The 22135-nt window shown below is 38.8% G+C and overlaps 1 protein-coding gene across 1 annotated transcript; it reads right to left on the bottom strand.

The window, feature by feature from the left end:
• Positions 1 to 270: 270 nt before the first annotated feature.
• ahnak (AHNAK nucleoprotein) lies at positions 271 to 21508 on the bottom strand. Its single transcript, XM_051128469.1, is given in 12 exon segments — positions 271 to 2567; positions 2570 to 3925; positions 4074 to 4223; positions 4342 to 4887; positions 5239 to 5479; positions 5831 to 5934; positions 6610 to 8479; positions 8712 to 8917; positions 9142 to 9298; positions 9526 to 9587; positions 13360 to 13408; positions 21199 to 21508. Coding segments are annotated over 9 exon segments (6867 nt in total). The 5' UTR covers positions 9526 to 9587; positions 13360 to 13408; positions 21199 to 21508; the 3' UTR covers positions 271 to 330.
• Between the last annotated feature and the right edge of the window lie 627 nt (positions 21509 to 22135).

The following is a 22135-nucleotide window of genomic DNA, read 5'->3' as shown; positions in this document are numbered from 1 at the left end:
AGGTACAAAAATAGAACAAGTTATCAGATGACAGATGATTTTTATATTAACTACACACATTGTTGGATTGGATTTGCATTTCCTATCTACAAAACAATTAAAATTACATAACAGGTTTCTCTTATTTACAGTTAAATTGTGATTCAAAAAAATATTTATATATATCAATGCCTGTAAAGAACATATGTGGGAATTGAAGAAACTGTCAATACGGCAGTGCACTATTGTTTAAATGAAAGACAGATTTACACATGGTCATCTAGACTGAAAAAAAAAAAAAAAAAAAAAGTGTGTATGTGAATGTACTGTGTATAGATACTAGCGTGACATCTATTTCTTTGGCGAAACCGCTATTTCGAGTTGTGGTAACCGAAAAGTGCCTTTTGAACCACTATCGCTGCTAGATGATGATGACATTCTGGATTTCTTTGAAGACTGAGCAACTCCACCAGCACCCTCAATCTTAACCTCACTTTCATCTGTCACTTCATATGAACCTTTACTTTTCGAGCTAAAACCTCCAATTGTAGAAAACTTCAACTTTCCTTTTTTGCCTTTAGCCTTTTCTCCAACATCAGCAGAAAGGGTGCCACCCTCTGCCTGTAAGTGGCCTTCAGCAGAAACAGGGGAAGCTAAATCTCCCTCATCACTTACAGAGGAGTGATGTCGTGTTTTCTTGAAGAGGTCAAGGGACGCAGATTTACTCTTCGGTGAAACTTTAAACCCAGAGCTTCCCTCTACCGACAACTTTCCACCTGTCAATTCCCCAGAACTAAGGCTCAGATCCTTAGACACCTTTGCACCACCTTTACTGGTAACAATATCTTCTCCCTCAACAGTAAGATCAGCTGCACTGCCACCTTTAGATTTAGATTTGACAAATAATTTTGGCATTTTGACTTTCACTTTTCCACCACTGCTTTTGATATCTGGGCTCTCCATTTCCAGACTTTGGGAACTCACTTTCGAACCAGCAGCCAATTCACCTGAACGTACATCAACTCCCATATCTCCTCCATCTACTCTAGGCAATGCAACACCAAACTTTGGTACTTTGATTTTAGGAAAGGTCACACTACCTTCCTGGTACTCCATCCCACCAGATACTGATGCATCTGGCTTCACATCTAACCCACTTGCAGTCTCTCCCTTTAGTCCTCTTACATTAAAGCCTGGTATTTCAATGCTCCCTTTTGCTCCTTTTTGCTCAGTGAGATTTAAATCAGCATCTAAAGCACCACCATGCACATTTACACCAGGCACTGTCAACTCAACATCCTGCATTTTTCCTCCTATGTCAATTTTAGCCCTGCCTTTACCATTAATGCCTGATCCTGCTACACTGACATCTGGGGCACTAAAAGTCTTTCCCGGAACCTCTAACGCTGCATCTCTAACATCCAGTCCGGGGGTTTTTATCTCGGGGCCAGAGATGCCGACTTTTGGCATTTTGATTTTCCCTCCTTTTGTTTTGAAATCAGGGCTGTCCAAACTAGCATCTGGTGTCTGAATATCAGTTTTAAGGCTTGCAGAAGGCATTTCAACATTAGATGATTTTACAGTTCCAGATGCAGATGAACCTTTAGCTTTTGGAGATTTTATGTCAAATTCCACATCAGGAAAATGTAACCTTCCGAAAAGAGGTTTCTTTACTTTGCCTGACTTGATATGTATGTCAGGTTTATCTGTCTCCATCTCAACATCAAAGGTTTTAGACTTCCCCTTCCCTTTAGGCAATTTGAATTTACCCTTCTTTCCTTTCACATCTATGTTCACATCAGGCCCTTCCACACTACCACCAGCATCAGGAATTTCTGCATCCATTTTTGGGCCCTTAACTCCAAGTGAAAATTTAGATTTTTTAGTTTTCGGCACTTTGATATTTGCATCTGGTCCACTGATGTTGACATCAGGGCTTTTGACAGCAATACTCGCTTCTGTATCTTTTTCAGGTGTTGAAAGGCTGCCACCTGAAGACTTTATTCCAAAACTGGGACCTTTGAATTTTGGGAATTTAACCTGTTTCAAACCAACCTCAGGTCCTTCAAAATCAAGATCAGGAGCTTTCATATCAATTTCAGGTCCTTTAATGTCGACACCTGCTTTGGGGAGACTGACGTCAACATCTGGGCCCTCCACTTTAGGACCTTTGAGTCCAACAGATGGCATTTTGATTTTAGGCATCTTGATGCCACCTTCTGGGCACTCTATATCAACATTAGGACCTTCAATGTCCACTTTTGGTGCCTTTATGTCTCCTGAAATCTTTGGTACAGAAACATCCATATCACCCTTGACTTTGGGGCCTTTAAGATTGAAGTCTACATCTGGCATAGAGACTTTTGGACCTGATATGGAAGGCATTTTGAACTTGGGACCTTTGATTTTGCCCTCAGGTCCCTCAATGTCAAGATCAGGAGCATTAACATCAATTTTAGGTCCTTTAATGTCAACATCTGCTTTGGGGAGATTGATGTCAACATCTGGGCCCTCCACTTTGGGCCCTTTGAATCCAAATGATGGCATTTTGATTTTAGGCATCTTGAAGCCACCTTCCAGGCCCCTCGATCAACATCAGAACCTTCAATGTTCACTTTTGGTGCCTTTACGTCTCCTGAAATCTTTGGTGCAGAAACATCCATATCACCCTTGACTTTGGGGCCTTTAAGATTGAAGTCTACATCGGGCATAGAGACTTTTGGACCTGATATGGAAGGCATTTTGAACTTGGGACCTTTGATTTTGCCCTCAGGTCCCTCAATGTCAAGATCAGGAGCATTAACATCAATTTTAGGTCCTTTAATGTCAACATCTGCTTTAGGGAGATTGATGTCCATATCTGGGCCCTCCACTTTGGGCCCTTTGAATCCAAATGATGGCATTTTGATTTTAGGCATCTTGAAGCCACCTTCTGGCCCCTCAATGTCAATATCAGGACATTCAACATCTACTTTTGGTGCCTTTATGTCCCCTGAAATCTTTGGTACAGAAACATCCATATCACCCTTGACTTTGGGGCCTTTAAGATTAAAGTCAACATCTGGCATAGAGATCTTTGGACCTGATATGGAAGGCATTTTGAACTTGGGACCTTTGATTTTTCCCTCAGGTCCCTCAATGTCAAGATCAGGAGCATTAACATCAATTTTAGGTCCTTTAATGTCAACATCTGCTTTGGGGAGATTGATGTCAACATCTGGGCCCTCCACTTTAGGACCTTTGAGTCCAAATGATGGCATTTTGATTTTAGGCATCTTGAAGCCACCTTCTGGGCCCTCAATATCAACATCAGGACCTTCAATGTCTACTTTTGGTGCCTTTATGTCCCCTGAAATCTTTGGTGCAGAAACATCCATATCACCCTTGACTTTTGGGCCTTTAAGATTTAAGTCGACATCTGGCATAGAAATCTTTGGACCTGATATGGAAGGCATTTTGAACTTGGGACCTTTGATTTTGCCCTCAGGTCCCTCAATGTCAAGATCAGGAGCATTAACATCAATTTCAGGTCCTTTAATGTCAACATCTGCTTTGGGGAGATTGATGTCAACATCTGGGCCCTCCACTTTAGGACCTTTGAGTCCAAATGATGGCATTTTGATTTTAGGCATCTTGAAACCACCTTCAGGTCCTTCAATGTCAGGACCTTCAATGTCTACTTTTGGTGCCTTTATATCTCCTTCCACTTTTGGAACAGAAACATCAATATCACCTTTCAGTTTTGGGCCTTTCAGGTTGAAGTCCACATCTGGCATAGAAATTTTTGGGCCAGAAATGGATGGCATCTTGAATTTGGGGCCCTTGATTTTTCCCTCAGGTCCTTCAATGTCAAGATCAGGAGCTTTGATGTCCATTTCTGGTGCCTTAAAGTCAATATCTCCTTTAGGGAGTTTCACATCAACATCTGGGCCCTCCACTTTTGGACCTTTCAGTCCAAATGATGGCATTTTGATTTTTGGCATCTTGAAAATTTGGGGCCACCTTCAGGTCCTTCATATGTCATCAGCCTTCAATGTCAACTTTTGGTGCTTTAATATCTCCTTCCACTTTTGGAACAGACACATCAACATCACCTTTCAGTTTTGGACCTTTCAGGTTGAAGTCAACATCTGGCATAGAAATCTTTGGACCAGAGATTGATGGCATCTTGAATTTGGGGCCCTTGATTTTTCCCTCAGGTCCTTCAATGTCAACCTCGGGAGCTTTGATGTCCACATCTGGTGCTTTAACCTTCAATATCTGCTTTAGGGAGTTTCACATCAACATCTGGACCCTCCACTTTTGGACCTTTCAGTCCGAATGATGGCATTTTGATTTTTTGATTTTTAATCTTGAAACCACCTTCAGGTCCTTCAATGTCTGGTCCTTCAAAATCAACTTTTGGTGCTTTAATATCTCCTTCCACTTTTGGAACAGACACGTCAACATCACCTTTCAGTTTTGGACCTTTCAGGTTGAAGTCAACATCTGGCATAGAAATCTTTGGACCAGAGATTGATGGCATCTTGAATTTGGGGCCCTTGATTTTTCCCTCAGGTCCTTCAATGTCAATCTCGGGAGCTTTGATGTCCACATCTGGTGCTTTAACCTCGATATCGGCTTTAGGGAGTTTCACATCAACATCTGGACCCTCCACTTTTGGACCCTTCAGTCCAAATGATGGCATTTTGATTTTTGGCATCTTAAATCCACCCTCAGATCCTTCAATTTCTGGGCCTTCAATTTCAACTTTAGGTGCTTTAATATCTCCTTCCACTTTTGGAACAGACACGTCAACATCACCTTTCAGTTTTGGACCTTTCAGGTTGAAGTCAACATCTGGCATAGAAATCTTTGGACCAGAGATTGATGGCATCTTGAATTTGGGGCCCTTGATTTTTCCCTCAGGTCCTTCAATGTCAACCTCTGGAGCTTTGATGTCCACATCTGGTGCCTTAACCTTGATATCGGCTTTAGGGAGTTTCACATCAACATCTGGACCCTCCACTTTTGGACCCTTCAGTCCGAATGATGGCATTTTGATTTTTGGCATCTTAAAACCACCTTCAGGTCCTTCAATGTCTGGGCCTTCAAGTTCAACTTTTGGTGCTTTAATATCTCCTTCCACTTTTGGAACAGACACGTCAACATCACCTTTCAGTTTTGGACCTTTCAGATTGAAGTCAACATCTGGCATAGAAATCTTTGGACCTGAGATTGATGGCATCTTGAATTTGGGGCCCTTAATTTTTCCCTCAGGTCCTTCGATGTCCGGGCCTTCAATTTCAACTTTAGGTGCTTTAATATCTCCTTCCACTTTTGGAACAGACACGTCAACATCACCTTTCAGTTTTGGACCTTTCAGGTTGAAGTCAACATCTGGCATAGAAATCTTTGGACCAGAGATTGATGGCATCTTGAATTTGGGGCCCTTGATTTTTCCCTCAGGTCCTTCAATGTCAATCTCGGGAGCTTTGATGTCCACATCTGGTGCATTAACCTCAATATCGGCTTTAGGGAGTTTCACATCAACATCTGGACCCTCCACTTTTGGACCCTTCAGTCCGAATGATGGCATTTTGATTTTTGGCATCTTAAAACCACCTTCAGGTCCTTCAATGTCTGGGCCTTCAAGTTCAACTTTTGGTGCTTTAATATCTCCTTCCACTTTTGGAACAGACACGTCAACATCACCTTTCAGTTTTGGACCTTTCAGGTTGAAGTCAACATCTGGCATAGAAATCTTTGGACCAGAGATTGATGGCATCTTGAATTTGGGGCCCTTAATTTTTCCCTCAGGTCCTTCAATGTCAACCTCAGGAGCTTTGATGTCCACATCTGGTGCCTTAACCTTGATATCGGCTTTGGGGAGTTTCACATCAACATCTGGACCCTCTACTTTTTGACCCTTCAGTCCGAATGATGGCATTTTGATTTTTGGCATCTTAAAACCACCTTCAGGTCCTTCAATGTCTGGGCCTTCAAGTTCCATTTTTGGTGCTTTAATATCTCCTTCCACTTTTGGAACAGACACGTCAACATCACCTTTCAGTTTTGGACCTTTCAGGTTGAAGTCAACGTCTGGCATAGAAATCTTTGGACCGGAGACTGATGGCATCTCGAAGTTGGGGCCCTTGATTTTTCCCTCAGGTCCTTTAATGTCAACATCTGGAGCTTTGATGTCCACACCTGGTGCCTTGACCTGTATTTTAGCTTCAGGGATTTTCACATCAACATGTGGACCCTCCACTTTTGGACCCTTAAGTCCAAATGATGGAATTTTAATCTTTGGTATCTTAAAACCACCCTCAGGTCCTTCAATGTCTGGGCCTTCAATTTCAACTTTTGGTGTGGACACGTCAACATCACCTTTCAGTTTTGGACCTTTCAGGTTGAAGTCAACATCTGGCATAGAAATCTTTGGACCAGAGACTGATGGCATCTCAAATTTGGGGCCCTTGATTTTTCCCTCAGGTCCTTCAATGTCAACCTTTGGAGCTTTGATGTCCACATCTGGTGTCTTAACCTCAATATCGGCTTTAGGGATTTTCACATCAACATCTGGACCGTCCACTTTTGGGCCCTTCAGTCCGAATGATGGTATTTTGACTTTTGGCATCTTAAAACCACCCTCAGGTCCTTCAAATTCAACTTTAGATGCTTTAATATCTCCTTCCACTTTTGGAATGGACACATCAACATCACCTTTCAGTTTTGGACCTTTCAGATCAACGTCTGGCATAGTAATTTTGAATTTGGAGCCCGTGATTTTTCCTTCATTGTCAAGCTCTGGACCCTTAATATTCACGTCTTGAGGTTTAATTTCAATGTCAGCTTTGGGAAGATTTATGTCAACATCAGGGCATTCCACTTTTGAACCTTTGATTCCAAATGAAGGCATTCTGATTTTTGGCATCTTAAAACCAAACCCAGCACTTTCAAGGTCTGAGCCTTCAATTTCAATTTTAGGTGCTTTAACATCTCCTTCCACTTTTGGAGCAGAGACATTGATGTCATCTTTCAGTGTTGACCCTTTCATGCTTAAGTTCACATCTGACACCAAAATCTGAGGACCTGAGACTGATGGTATCTTGATTGTAGGATCTATGACTTTCCCTTCAGATCTTTCAATGTTAAGCTCTCTAGTCTTGATATCCATATCTGGTGCTGTAATCTCCATTTTGGACTTTGCAACATTTAAATCAACATCAGGCCCCCTCACTTCTGAACTTTTTATTTCAACCGAGGGCATTTTGATCTTTGGAACAGTAAAGCCACTCTGGACACCCTCATGATCTGGTCCTTTAATTCCAACCCTTGATGATGTAACATTCCCTTCCACATTTGGAACAGACACATTAACATCTCCTTTCGCTTTTTGTCCTTTCAGGCTTAAATCTACATCTGGTGTAGAAATTCTTTGACCAGTGATTGATGGCACATCAAATTTGACATCTGTGACTGAACCCTCATGTCCTTTAATGTGAAACTCTGGACCCTTGATGCCCATACCTGGTGATGTGATTTTAACATCAGCTTTAGGAAGACTTACTACTGTTTCCTGAACGTTTGAACCCTTAAGTCCAAATGAGCCTGGTTTTACATCAGTATCCAATTTGGGGCCCTCCAAATTAGTGCCTTTCATTCTAAATGATGCACCTGGCATGTCCTGATTCCCTGTTATGCTAAAACCTCTCTCGTTGAGATTTTGATTGTTAATATTCACATCTACATTTGGACCTTCCTTAGGCCTTTGAACATCTATGGTAACTTTAGACAAAGATTGCCTGCCAATACTGTCCCCTGCATCTCCACTAATGGAAAAACCTGAAACACGCGTGTCCAGAACAGGGCCTTTTACTGTAGAGAACTCAGTTCCTTCCATCATACCTGAAGCCTTAAAACCAGCTTCCAAGGGAGAAGAAATATTTCCCACATCTTTGTCAAACCCCATGGTTACTTTGCCAGAGAGATCACTACTGCCCGCAGAAGCTTCAGTCCTTCCAAAATGTTCTATCACCATTTTTCCTTTACCACTTGACAGTCCAGTGTCTGACACATTAATTGTAATCTCTTTCCCACTACCATCTAATTCACTTGTTGCTTTGTAAGATCCTATGCTAGAGTGCTTCACAGAGGAGCCAGTGACATGGGGCCCGCTAAGAGATATGTCCCCCATTTTTATACCTCCGTGTGCACCGCTAACAAGGGTACTATGTGGTAATTTGATTTGAGAAGAATCCCCCTCCGACTGCTCATGCTGCAAGACCTGAATTTTGAACTCAGGGCTTGAGGGATCAATCTGCGGACTAGTCCCCCCAGGCACGTCCACAGTGTAGGTAGTTATCCGACGAGTGATTGTAGTAATGGTGCAACCATCACTGCTTGTGCTGCTGTGACGTTCTGTGCGCACATCAACGCCCTCAGCAAGATCCTCGGACTTTAGTCTAGGTTTAATCTTCTTGGTGTAGATTCTCTTGTAGTCTTCGTCATCCCCACTCTACAGGAAACGAAAATTACAAATTAGTATGATATGCCATTTCTGTGTGAAATTTATGCAACAGAGACATGTTTGTTAAATATTGAAATACCGACTATATCTACACTTCATGGGAATGTTTGTTCTTATACTTGTGCACTAATGCTGAATGACAACACTTTCAAAATTTATGGTTCACATGTTCAAAGTCCCCCAAAAAAAAAAAAATGGACCAACACTGAGGTCACCTTACCAGGAGAATGTCTGAACTAGAGCCTCCTAACCCTGCACGTCCTTCCCATGATAATGTCCCCACTGGAGAGCGGCAAGGTGACTTGTCTCCAGTCTTGTTTTGTAATTTTAGTCCAACCTTATGTTTGTTTAGAGTCTTTAGTAGTTCAGCTGTTTCTTCTGAGCTCATGTTGTCAAAGTAAATGGTGGCCCCCACAATTTGGTCACCTGTGACAAAGACCAGTACATGGTAGGTTCAAACTAAACTGTTTACAATATATAAATTATATTTGGAGGAACTATAAAAGCATTAGCTCATGGAAAATAAACCAACACCAAAAGGGGGAGAAACAAATGCAAAAAAAAAAAAAAACCCTAGAAATTTTAGAAAATTAAGTTTGCTAAATGTTTACATATTACATCACAAGCCGCAGGATTAACCAACTTCATACCTTCATATACTTTCCCACTATGAGCAGCAGGGGACTCATCTTTCACCTCTTTGACAAAAATCTCTCCTTGACCTTTCTGTTCTATGGTGAGCCCAACCTTATCAGCGCCCATCCACTGTGGGAAAAGCACTTCCCTTGTGTCCTGCTCGTCAGCCATCTTAAAAATAGAATTTTTTTTTAAATACGTTAAGAACATAGTAGAACTGTTATAAAATACCAAATATAGGAAGTACATGTTGACTACTATACAGTTTCAGGTAGAATGAGTTAAAATGAACAAGTTATTTTTCTGCAGAGCAATTAACTTATAAACAGTAAAAAAAACTGAAAATGTTAGCTGTTAACATCACATAGCTATAGCACATGTAACTTAATTTGGTATACCTTTGATTGTGTTACTTCTTCACCTGTCCCCTAGTGTGGACCGTGTCAGCCCTTGTTCCTTCCTTAATTAAAAACAAAACAAAACAAATGTTAGTGTCTTGAATTCAAATAAATTAAGCCTTCATAGATAGGTTTAAGGTTATGTTCACACATAAATACATGAGTAAATGAGTATCAAACTGTGACCACTAGATGGCAATACAGTCTCCAACAATAAGCGAAAGTAAACAAGCATGATTTCTCTTTGGGAACCAAGCAGTGGTTTAACTACATCTTACTAGTAAGAACAGCGTATCTGTATACCATGATTTTCCCCAGCATCGATACAAAGCACTAAACTGCATGGAAAAAAAAGCTTTCCAACAATAGCAATAACTTGATATCACTCACTAAATGCATTAAGTTCCATTTAATACAAAAAAAAAATTAGAATCAGACTCTAGCTTGTAGATCTAGGGGGTCTTTGCCTGATGAACATTTCTTCAGAGTTATTTAGCATGTGGGCCTGCCATTCCAGCTTTCAATACAGAAAGTTCTTTGTCTCAGAGATATCACCCCCTCACAATCATCCACTCTGCAATTACACAGGACCTCTTGGATATGAAAACACCTACATGCATATTTCACTAAACTTTGGAAAGTGGGGCTCTAGTTTATTTTAAATTGTAAAAACATTAAAAACACACAAAAAAAAAATCTATGCAGTGCAGTCAATTTGTCCCATGTCCTTTGTGCCAACAAGTATGATACAAGTAGTAGTATCACTAAAATAACTCAACGGTCATTACACAAAAAAAACTGATTGTTGATTGATAACATGACTGATCAGTCAGATTAAACTATTTTAGAGTGCCATAGCAAGTATATATATCGACAGATGAACAAGATGGCATAATAAAGGGTAATAAAAGTATAATCTGTAGAAATAGAAAACTTTGTCTCATGTTATCATGAATTGGTGGGATGTTTTGGTTAAAGTAATTGGAACACTCCCTTGATTTAAAATAGCAAGTACACACTTCTGAAATAAGCCTGACCCTGACCTTAGTGGATTACTTAAGGAATGTACACACCCAAAATAAAAACTGAATACAATGCTGGAAATACTGAACGCTTACGTGCAACTCAACCATTCATGAAGCTAATGATAACGTTAATTCAAAAAAAAAAAATTAAAGATATACAGCAATGAAGGAACTGCAAAAAATTATAGTAATTTAAGAATCAAAAATTTTTTAAGTTGCTTTTCTGTCTATTAGTTTTAAATTCTGTATGTGACCCTGGACCACAAAACCAGTCTTAAGTAGCACAGGTATATTTGTAGCAATAGCCAACACCACATTGTATGGGTCAAAACTATTGATTTTTCTTTTATGCCACAAATCATGAGGATAATCATGAGGATAGAACATTGTAACAACGTTCCATGAAGATATTTTGTAAATTTCCTACCGTAAATATTTCAAAACTTAATTTTTTATTAGTATGATGCATTGCTAACAACTTAATTTGGACAACTTTTAAAGGTGATTTTCTGAATATTTAGATTTTTTTGTACCCTCAGATTCCAGATTTTCAAATAGTTGTATCTCGACCAAATATTGTTTTTTCCTAACAAACCATAAATCAATGTAAAGCTTATTTTGTCAGCTTTTAGACTGATGTATGAATCTCAATTTCAACCTTATGGCTGGTTTTGTGGTCTAGGCTCACATATGCAATTATTTCTAAACACTGACAAAGTTGAACAGATATATGCATTTAGGATTAAGATACATTTAAAATGTACAGTCTTTGACTTCAGGTAACTGGTTAATCGGAAAATCTGTTATTCGTAACAGACCAGAGAAATTTGGTTTTCTTTCTAGAATGAGAACATTCTCTCCCCTTGCCTCCCATTAAATATGCTTCCCCATTGGGGTGAAAGAAACTGGATTTGTGTCCATGTTGACCGCTGTACTCTAGAGACAGGATAGTACAGAGCAGATAATTTGAGAGAGCACGGCACAGACTACAAAACATCTGCAATCAATTTGAATTGTACCCAAAATATTGTATTTATACTAAAGCACTAAGACGCAATCAGATATTAAAAGAATAAACAACTTTAACATAAACCGCAATGAGAAAACAAGACAACACCATGTCATGCAACAACAAACTGTGGCTTTTTCTGTGGCTTTAACCAGAATTCTGACTAATGTTGGTTTAATCTTAATGTAATAATGTAACTGTTAACCAATTCTAAAGGCTTTAAAAATTACATGCAACAGAATAATGCACAATATTTTACATTTAACAGATATTAACTCCATGTAATTTCAGTAAAACTTTCCAAAGTCCACAGTGGGAGAAATTCTACGTATGAGACATGGAAGCTGTGAAACCCAAGGCTTAAAAAGCGCTTTGTTATTGTTGGCTAAAGCTGATATTTACAAAAGGAGAAGGGGAAAACCTACATTGCTGTGTACTTAAGAACTCCCTAGCAAGCAGTGCAAAAGCTTATTATTTCACTCCCAGTCTGTTCCATGTTCTGCCTCTTAACATGATGCCACACCCTGCACTCTTTCAACATTCCTGTACCACTATACATTATACAGGTTCTACTTCCTTTACTTTTCTTTTTTTTTTTTTAAACCTATATGACCAACAGTACTATTAGCACTGTGGCTGTTTTCACAAATCTGACAGATTCCTCAGTGCACCTTCAGAAAAGCAAACTGAGTGGGAGGGTAAGAAAAGAGGAAAACAAAAAGGCATATCTGTACATCCATGGCTGAAACATGAAGCAAACTTAGACTGAAGAATTGTGCTTTTCTCTTACTCATGGAGATTAAGCTTAAAACAACTTTGACACCAAGTATGGCAGATTATTTTTCTTTGTATAAGTGAGATATCCTTTGGCTTTCACAGAAGTATAAACCATGTCACTACCAGTGCATTACTGGAGGGTATCTGCTTAAAAAAAAAAAATCATATGATCTGCTATGATAAGCATACACTTTATAATACCTCCAGTGTTTGAACAATCATAAGACTTCAGCAATAAAACAGAACGCATCTTTGTGAACTGTCAAGTTGTAATACAGACTTTTTAAACAGATCAAGCTTTGAGGTACAAAAACTAGCAAAAATAAAAGCCCTAGATTTTACGGTTTTAAAAAGGAGATCTGAAAAGTGGAGGGAACCCATTATAAACAGTTTGGCACATGAATCGTAATTAGGTGACATAACATACACAGTAATTCTTGCGGGAAAAAAAGTGGGCGTTTCTGCTTATGCTTTCATTCAATCCACTGTCAAAGCAACTAATTGTGGCAGAAGCTTCTACTTAGTGTTATAGCTAATGTTTATAAACTTTACTAGGAGCATTCACACCCAAGACATCTAAACAGCCAATCAGATAAAAGATGTAATCAAATGTGTTTCTTAAAGCATGCATTTTTTACAATACTTTTTACAACTTTCTTGAAAGCCAAAGTCTTGATGAGCAAGATTGAGGCACTGGGAATAAGCAGCTCTTAACAGCTGGTCTGACAGCACTGAGAAGGCAACTGTGCATGAGAAGTGTCATGTTTCTCAGTGTTCACAGTAGGCTGCATTGTGTAATCCTCAAGGTGGAATTTATGATTGAATGAATTAAAATGAATGCAAATCTTAAAGAAATCTAAGGTCCAAAAAGTAAGCTGCATTGCAGAAGTTAACACAAACAGCTAATTTAGAACGTGCCATGCTTTCGTATAAATCATATTTAGATGCACAAGTTTGTAATGAACATTCCAAACAAACAGTTGAATAAATTTACTTTAAGTCTAGGAGGATAAGGGAACCTACTGAATTGCCAAGGCTAATGCTCAAACTCTCTCTCGTCTTCCTTTATATTCTGAAAGAAAGCAGAGGAAAAATCAGATGTAATATTTACACGCAAATATTTCAATGCATCAAATAGTCAGACAACAAAACCGATCCAAAACCATCAATTTCAAAATGCACATTCAACTCAGACTGTTTTAAAGTGAAAAATAGTTTTGATAGCATGGTTTCGAGGCCTTAAGCTAGTGGATCAGGCTGACTTGATTTCCCTTTTCCTTCAAAAATGCAGCCCCACCCTAGTTGGCTTTATACTTTGGTCTGCCCTAAGAGGGCGACAATACGAGCGCACAAAACGGGGAGTTTTCTTTTGCACAAACCAAAGACTGCAGCTTACACGTGTCTGCACAAGCTTGAACGTTTCCTCAGGATGCTGCAGTTCAATAATTGTCTGATTTGTCTGACTGCTGAAGGTTTTTTTAAGGTGTTTAAATATCAACTTTGATAACCAATTATTGTTAAATACAATTAACAGCATCACTCCCTCAAAATAAACTCCACCCTGTGCTCTATACACTGGGAATCTATTTGTGCTTCTATGGAAAGAGTGAAATTGCTTGTCACTGTCAGATATTACTGTGTTTGAAAGTTTTAGCCTCATAGTGAAATTGCTCGTCACTGTCAGATATTACTGATTAAAAGTTTTATTTGTCATAAACTAAAAACGCATATGAGCGGAATGAGTTAAATTCTTAAACTCCCCTCTAGGCTTTTGTTCGCAACGTCAATGTCAAGTAGTAATTCAACACGGCTCTAAACTAAAAACGTGAGATGATTCAAGCCATTCACAGTAACCATGCCAATAACATGAAACTGTCACTCGCCACCAGCAAAATAAAGATCAAGTAAGTTTCTCTCACAGGAAAGCAAACATCATGTGCAAATCCTCATTTGATCGCCTAGAAGCTCCTCAGGTCACATGGTGTGGCTGAAGACACTGAAGGCTAAACTACACAGCCATTTCACTCATTTAATTTTACACAAATCAAATTATCAAACTTCATTATCCACCCTTATCTTACACACAAAGAGAAAAATCAGCCCCTTTTTTGTTTCAGTTAATAAAAAGGTTTAGACAGCCAGCTCACGTGGGAAACTATGAACAATCAAGCAGTTCAATATTTGCTCAACTCAGTATTTGCTTTAATAATGTGTCACTCTAGTTACCCAAATCTGATAAGGGTCAATTGTTGAAAGTCATAAGCTGCAAGTCAAGTGACTTCTCACCAAACACCAAATAAAACAGTCCCTCAACTACGAGTTTGTGTATCAATGCAAGTGAGCTTTCATGCACTCTTTAAATCTGTAAATTGTTGAATTGTCCTTCACACTTCAAGGCCTTTGAAGCTGTCCCGTGGCTTCTCGTCCAATTTAGCGTTTGATAATTTCTGCATGGAGGAGGCTGGGGACAAAGAGGTATCTGTTTTGAGCCTTTCAGTCTAGGCTGGAGAAATGTTGGGAATTTGTTTCATTTCATAAACATGTCTTTCAGGCCTTTAAAGCAATGATGCATGGCAAGACAAGATACATGTGCGTTTGTGAACACTATGACAAAGAGCAGTGAAATGTGGTTTCAGTGATACTTATATAATTATAAAAATAATACTAATAAAACCTTCCGCCTTGGGTCAGATCACAGATGTGGTTACTTGAAACTGAGAGGTTTTCCCTACAGCAGAAAAGCATGAAAAGACTTAATGTAACACTAGCACCGCAAAACAAATGCTGGAATCAGCACGGACAGGTACATGCTTGCGGGGACCTGCCCTGATATCACTTCTCCCCAGTGTGATTCCGCTGTTACCGACTTTGCAAGAAAACAACTGTTAACAGCTGCCCCAAGAAAACTTTATATTTACCCTAACAATACATCTTGAAAACATGGAAGCCCATTTCCACCACTAAAATAAAAAAATAAAGGTTATTGCGACTTTTTATCTCGCAATTCTGACTTTTCTCTGAATTGTGAGATAAAAAGTCACAATTCTGACTTTATAGCTTGCAAATGTGACTTTTTATCTCACAATGCAGAGAAGTCAGAATTGAATTATTTAAAAAATAAATAAAATATCAATAACCTTTATTTAATCAAGTGGTGGAAACGGGCTTCCATATTTTCCATATTGTTTGGGTAAATAGTTTTCTTGGGGCAGCTGTTAACGCAATTCTGAGAAATAAAGTCGCATTTGCGTGATATAAACTCGCAACTGCGAGAAAAAATCTGAATTGTGAGATTAAAAAAAAGACGCAGTTGGAAAAAAACTCGCAACTGAAAAAAAAAAACTACAAGTATATATGAAGCAATTGCAAAAAAAAGTCAGAATTAAGATTAGGGCTGTCAAACGATTAATCGCATACAAAAAAGTTTGAGTTTGCCTAATATATGCATGTGTATTCTGTGTAATTATGTATATACATTCATGCATATTTCTTGAATATATGCATGAATGTGTATACATAATTACACAGAGTACACACGCACATATTAGGCAAACTCAAACTTTTATTTTGTATGCGACTAATCACGATTAATCGTTTGAAAGCCCTAATTGAGAAAAAAAAAAAAAAAGTTGCAATCACCTCTGCTAGTTCCAACTTCTCGTCTATTATTTGGAAACCACTGCTAGAAGCTCTCACTACCGTGTTGTTTCATTAACGGATTGTTATTTCTGAGCTGTGACTGAAATAGTCATGGGCTCACTGTGATAAAGGCCAGTCTGGACGGGGCTGTCACACTGTTTGCAAAGAACAACATTTGGCGGAGCAGCTGTGTACACTCAAACGGGTGACATCTACGAGCCCTGTACTTGGTTGTATCAAGTTTGCTGTCACCTCGCAAAAGGTGGAGCTAGCCGAACAAAACTGCATGTTACAAACATGACCACTAAAAACTACATACAAATTATTGCATGTGTTGAATTTCCAAAAGCATTAAAGAACGCCATCTAGCTTTAAAAAAAAAAAAAAAAAAAGTTTCATAAAATAAATGCATTTATATATAGTTTGCATTGTCGTGCATGAGAAAGACTGGTACTAGGAAAAAGTGCGACCATAATCACAGGTCTAAATGTGTCAGACGACACCGCAACGCTTCCATCTGGCAGAGGTCGTTTGGCAACAACTGTGCAACTCTAAAAAGAGCAGAGTTTATGGCACAACACAGACGGCGAACGTCGCAAATCCAAAGTAGGGGACACGCCCTTCGTACAATGAGAAACTACACGCACACCATCTCTCAGCCCGCACATAGCGCACAGTGAGCTGCGAGCCCCACCCAGGCCTCCAGTCACACGCATTCCTTGATAGAGCCGTCAGGCCAACTGGAAGAGAGCCCAGCCTCTCCTGCAGTGACTAACTCCAAAGCAATGTCCTACTCTCTACCCAACCACTCAAATCACCCAGTGGGTCTGAGCTGGGTACAAAAACAGGGTATTCTTTCATGGTCTCCACTTCATAAAAACCACTGGAGCAGGGCAATTTGATCATTTCTATGTTGTTTTTTGTTTTTTAAAGCAAGACAATTTCTAAACACTAACAGAAGCCCTCCTGACACTGATGAATGCACAGCAAAAGAGGTCATAAAGATTGTTTGCATGGTTTAAAAGCTCTTAGTGCTCCAATCTAAATGTGAGATATTGCACAACTATAAATCTACATTTACAAAGATTCAGCAATGCTGTGACTTAGATAAGTGATAGAATTGTTGGGCAAACAACCAGACCACTAATTATAGAAAAGCCAGTGCAAGCGTTTCATGCCACACTTTTTCCATTAAAGTGTCGTAATGTTTAATAAGAGCCACACACACTTAAAGTCAGCCATTACACAATGCAATATCATAAATTGTGGCCTTTGGCTTCGCCTACAGGAGTTGCTTGGTTGCTCGCCCTTTAGCAGACACGTTTTTTCCAAAGCAAATTATAGGATACTTGTTAATGTGACAAGTCTAAGTCATATTTCTCTATTAAATGCTCATTATTCATTAGTCGCGCAAGAGACGGGTGGTTTCTGACATAAAGCAAGAGCTGATGCATAAAGAGATACTAGCCTATTTGGTTAACAGTTCCACTTTTACTTCTACATGGGTTCGATTCAAAACCACAAGTGACCAAACTCGCGTGCAAGACGCATGCTTTCAATCTTATTGTGGAAATATCACCCATTCAGAGGAACAAATCAAAGACAAAGATAAAACTGTTAAAAGCACAAAAAAAATGTGCTGTAATGTTAGAGAGGCATATAAATATTTTAGATGCATGCATTTTAGCTAAAAGCTTTCAATTGCATTGAGTCTTGTTCTTGTTTATTCTGACTTGTTTATCCTGTTAACTAGGCTTTTCAAACCAAGTCAAAGGATATGAGTCAGTGATCAAAACCATAGTGGTGACTGACAGCAGGGTGGTTTTCTTACCAGCTCGAGGTGCATAATATTTCATGTGCCATCAGCTGGTTTTATAGTTAGGTCTGTATTGCCACTGCCAAACATTTTGTAGAAGTGAAAAAGCATGTGGTTTCAAATGTCCAAATAAGTCAGATCCTAACTCTCTGCTTATCTACAATTCAACTAGAAACAAACTCCTGTAAACTACACATGATCTAACCTCTCTAGCCAGTATCCTTGGTCTGTTGTAAACAAGTCGATGTGCATATGCATACCTACATTACTGGAATGGCGTGATGTAGTACGAGCTGTAGTCAAAGACTTATTCGACGTCAAGACATGCCGATCATTAAACCGCCTTACGGCATACTTTGGAATGCATTAAAACTATTAAACTATGGCCTTGCTATGTACATTGTCATACAAATTATTTTTTTTTATATAATAAATGTGCAACTTTGAAATAATGTAAGCTGCTGCGGTGCATATTTTTACCGTTATTCATCGATATGGACTCTTAGTTGGCAGTAAACACACTTGCAAAAATTTTTTTTCGCTGTACAATAAACCTAAATCAACATTTAATCCATTATTTCATGCAGCAATGCCAGGTGTGGCTACCAGGAAATAATTGCTACATGTTATGCAAGTTAGTGCATGCATTTCACCTTGGCTACAGTATGACCTATTCACTAGTTGCATCATTAAATTATGGTTTGTGCATATAGCACGTCATTTCTAAAACTAAAAAGACTAAAAACAAGAGGATTCATGCATAATTGAAACATTAAATTCAGACAAAAACAGACAGTGAAGCCTATAAAAGCACTAACCATCCTACCATCATGTGATTCTGAACTTTAAATAATGAAATGCATAATGAAATGCAGACCGTATCTTCTATTTCAAGGCTGTCAACAAATGTAATCTAGTAATCCAAACTGAATTGCAGAAGTACAATGGAAGTACAGTTTATCATTTGTTATAGGCACATGCACAAGACTGGTTCAAAATAATAAATATAATATAAATAATTGTAACATTTTGCAAATACAAAAAAAACCCTGTAAAATAATAAAAATAAGCATTTAAAAAAAATGGCAGGCAGTAAATGGGATCAATTAGGAAATGACAAAAATTATAATAAAAAAAAAAATTAAGGCACGTGTTCCAGGCTGTTACAACACAACTCTGTCAATATGGAAAATGATGAAATATGAATGCCTGACTCTGACTCAGAGCCATATTGGCAAACGCACAGTGTATTGTCCAACTCTGTTTTAACTTCAAGCCAGTATTTCTCAACCATGGAATGATGATAACTCCAGGGTCTGTCTGAACAGGAAGACACGTACGAAGATAATGCAAGACCTCAGCTCAGACTTTATACTTCAAAACTCTTGAAACGAACCCTACATCCTGTACGGCACAGTGCTGACAACTTATCTGCGATAGATTATCATCACAATTTCACGGAAAATTGATTTCTTTCATTCTGTACCCTTATGGAGAAAAACAAAATCAAATGAAGATTCAAGATGTGAGAAAACAAACGAACAGCGAATGAAGCGCTTAGTTACAAAATCCTGCCACTCCTCCCTTGGCGTTACCATCGCGAGTCCTCGACAAGCCTTTAAGGAAATGACAAAGGAAGTGTGCACAAGTCCAGACTCTTTCCGCTTCACGCTGGAATAGATGATCCTACGAAGCACACCCTAATCTGACCTATCAACACAGAGGAGGAGAAAGTTTTGCCTCCAATGTAAACTTTCAGGACGACGCATCAGATAATGACACACAGACCCCGAAACCTTGTTTCTATTCAACATTCGAAACCTAAATCATTCAAGATAAGCAAGAAGCTCCCTGTTCTGTTTTAAACAAAACACATTGTAACCTTCAAACACAACCAAGGTTAAAAGACACTGCTGAACATGAGGCAACCGCACACTTTTTTATTTATTTATTTAAGTAAAAAAACTCAAATTAAAATTAACTTTAAGTTACTCTTGCACAACTTTAAAACATTATGCATTATTATTATTAGTGCATTATTACTGTTTGACTGCTTTAGTCTACTACGGAGTCCTCTGTACTGACATAACAGAAGAAAGCTTTGGGTGTGGCAGCAGAAGGGGGATGGGCTCCAAATGTTCTTCTGATGAAAAATCTGCTCGCAAACTTTAAGATAGCTTAAATCAGATAAACTGCAAAACAGCTTTTCAGATGTCAATACTCTACACACATCTCCAAACTATCAGCACTTATCTGCAACACTCCCCTTTTGTCCTTTTTATTCTTTTATCTATTCCTTTGAATTCTCTTACTCTGTTATATAACAAACTTTCAGTCATCCTACTGCAAAACAGCTCCATAACTAAAGTCATGCAGCAGTTGGGCATGAATAAAACACCTCATTCTTTCTTCTCCATAGCAAGCCTTACTTTCTCCCTCTGTGCTTCAAACCTGGTTTCAATTAGTAAGTCTTTCCAAACCACTACATTCCATTACCCCCTCCTCCCTTCACCCCTCTTACTCACTACCCACACCCTGGCCAGGGCTCCAGGTTAAGAAAACCAAGGCAAAGTGTAACAGGATTTGCAAATAAAATGAAAACATTCACATTTTATAAGAATACCAAGAATGTTTAAAACAAATTAAAATTTCATTTTGAAAAATCAGAAGAGCAAAATATGAGAAAACAATTCACCCACAGTTTGGAATATGTGCTGACGTTGTCCAAAAATCTTGAGCTATGACCAGATTTGGTATGGCAGGATAATGCTCCTTTTAAAGAGGAAAGTTAAAAATCTTTTTAAGAGTGACATGAGTTTAAGTCACCATATATATATATATATTTTTATATATATATATATATATATACATTTTTAATACGAGCAAATGGGTTTGTTTTATACCAGATGCATTCGTTTTATTTTACAGCTTGGGCAAAGTCATGCAACCAAAGTCTTACACCCTTCTCATCCACGTTGCACTGTTTTAACTTGGGTGTATCTTTTGCATGTCATGCAAAACCCCTGAAAATTTGCCTTAATTGTGAATCCTGTTTCGTCTGGGAGATTTAGTAGGTCAAGTTTAAAAACTAAAACGCTGAATTCTAAACAATGGCAAACTTTAGTATTATTGAGAGGAGGAAAAAAAACGTGCGCAACAGATGACAATTACTGAGGAGATACACACCCACCCACTCTCTCCATGTTCAACAATACAGCTGTTAATACGTTTTTAGAATTTGTGAGAAAGAATAAACATTCTTAGAACCAAATAAGCAAATATGTAACATTGTTACACACAATTAAGCATATAATAAGTTAAGAAATAGTCTATGGAAAAGTATGCAACGTGAGCGTCGCACCCCAGAACTGCATAACTAATTAACCTGAAGATATACACAAACTTACCTGGAAAGTTCAACACCTTTGCTCTGGCATCTTCCGCGGTCCACAGCTGTCTGCCACAGCCCAGAAAAGTTTTCCACCACGCTTTCTAAACTAAACTTGTTCGTATTCTTTCCTCTCTCGTTTTTTTTTTCTCGAGGCGCAAAGCCTCGCTTTATTTTTCTCTGGTTTTAGTAGTTACTTTATGGCTTGCGCTCTCTCTCTTTCTCTCTCTTCCTCTCACATTCGTGCTGGTTTTTCCTCAGTGTGCTTGTAACTCCGGGCTATGGAGAATGGCAGAGTTTGGGCTAGGGCTGTGGAGTTCTTCACTGGAGAAGAAGGCGGGGGTAACGGTGTAGCAGGGAGTGGTCCTTTATAATTTTAGTCCAGCCCACCCACTGTTTGAGTGACATATGTGTTTAACACAGCGATAAAAGCACGTGAATGTGGATTAGGAACAGATTTTAACTAAAACGTTGGGCTGTGTTTTTAGAACAAGAGTAATTTAATTATCAGGTTGGTGCAAGCTGACACATTTTTATTGGGGTAATTTGTTAAGTGTTTTAAAATTTGTAATTATGAACCATTAAAAGGCGTGGTCAATTTCTGCTTAACGGTGGAAATGGCTTTCCTCATGAAATAATCATGATTTTACGGTATGTGCCTGTATTGACTTGGAGTAAACTGCAATACAAAGTGTGACATCTTTCCCCGATGTGCCCTAAACTATTGCGTAAAATGAAAAAAGTGTCACGTGGTTAGGTGGCACATGATCGTAATCTTTTAGTAAAGGGGAAATATTGTTTTTATTATATCTTGGACTGTTGATGCTACTCTGACTTTACCGGGCTTAATAGTTTACCCAATAAATCTTACCTTTAATGTAAAAGTGGGCGTGGCGGCAGGTCCGTGGTTTTCCCGCGGAATTGGGCAACTTTAACACTGTTGCCGCGGGTTGTTT

This window comes from Labeo rohita, chromosome 14 (genome assembly GCF_022985175.1).
Source record: "Labeo rohita strain BAU-BD-2019 chromosome 14, IGBB_LRoh.1.0, whole genome shotgun sequence".
NCBI classification, from domain to species: Eukaryota; Metazoa; Chordata; class Actinopteri; order Cypriniformes; family Cyprinidae; genus Labeo; species Labeo rohita.
The sequence above is the reverse complement of the archived record's forward strand: the minus strand, read 5'-3'. Positions and strand labels throughout refer to the sequence as shown.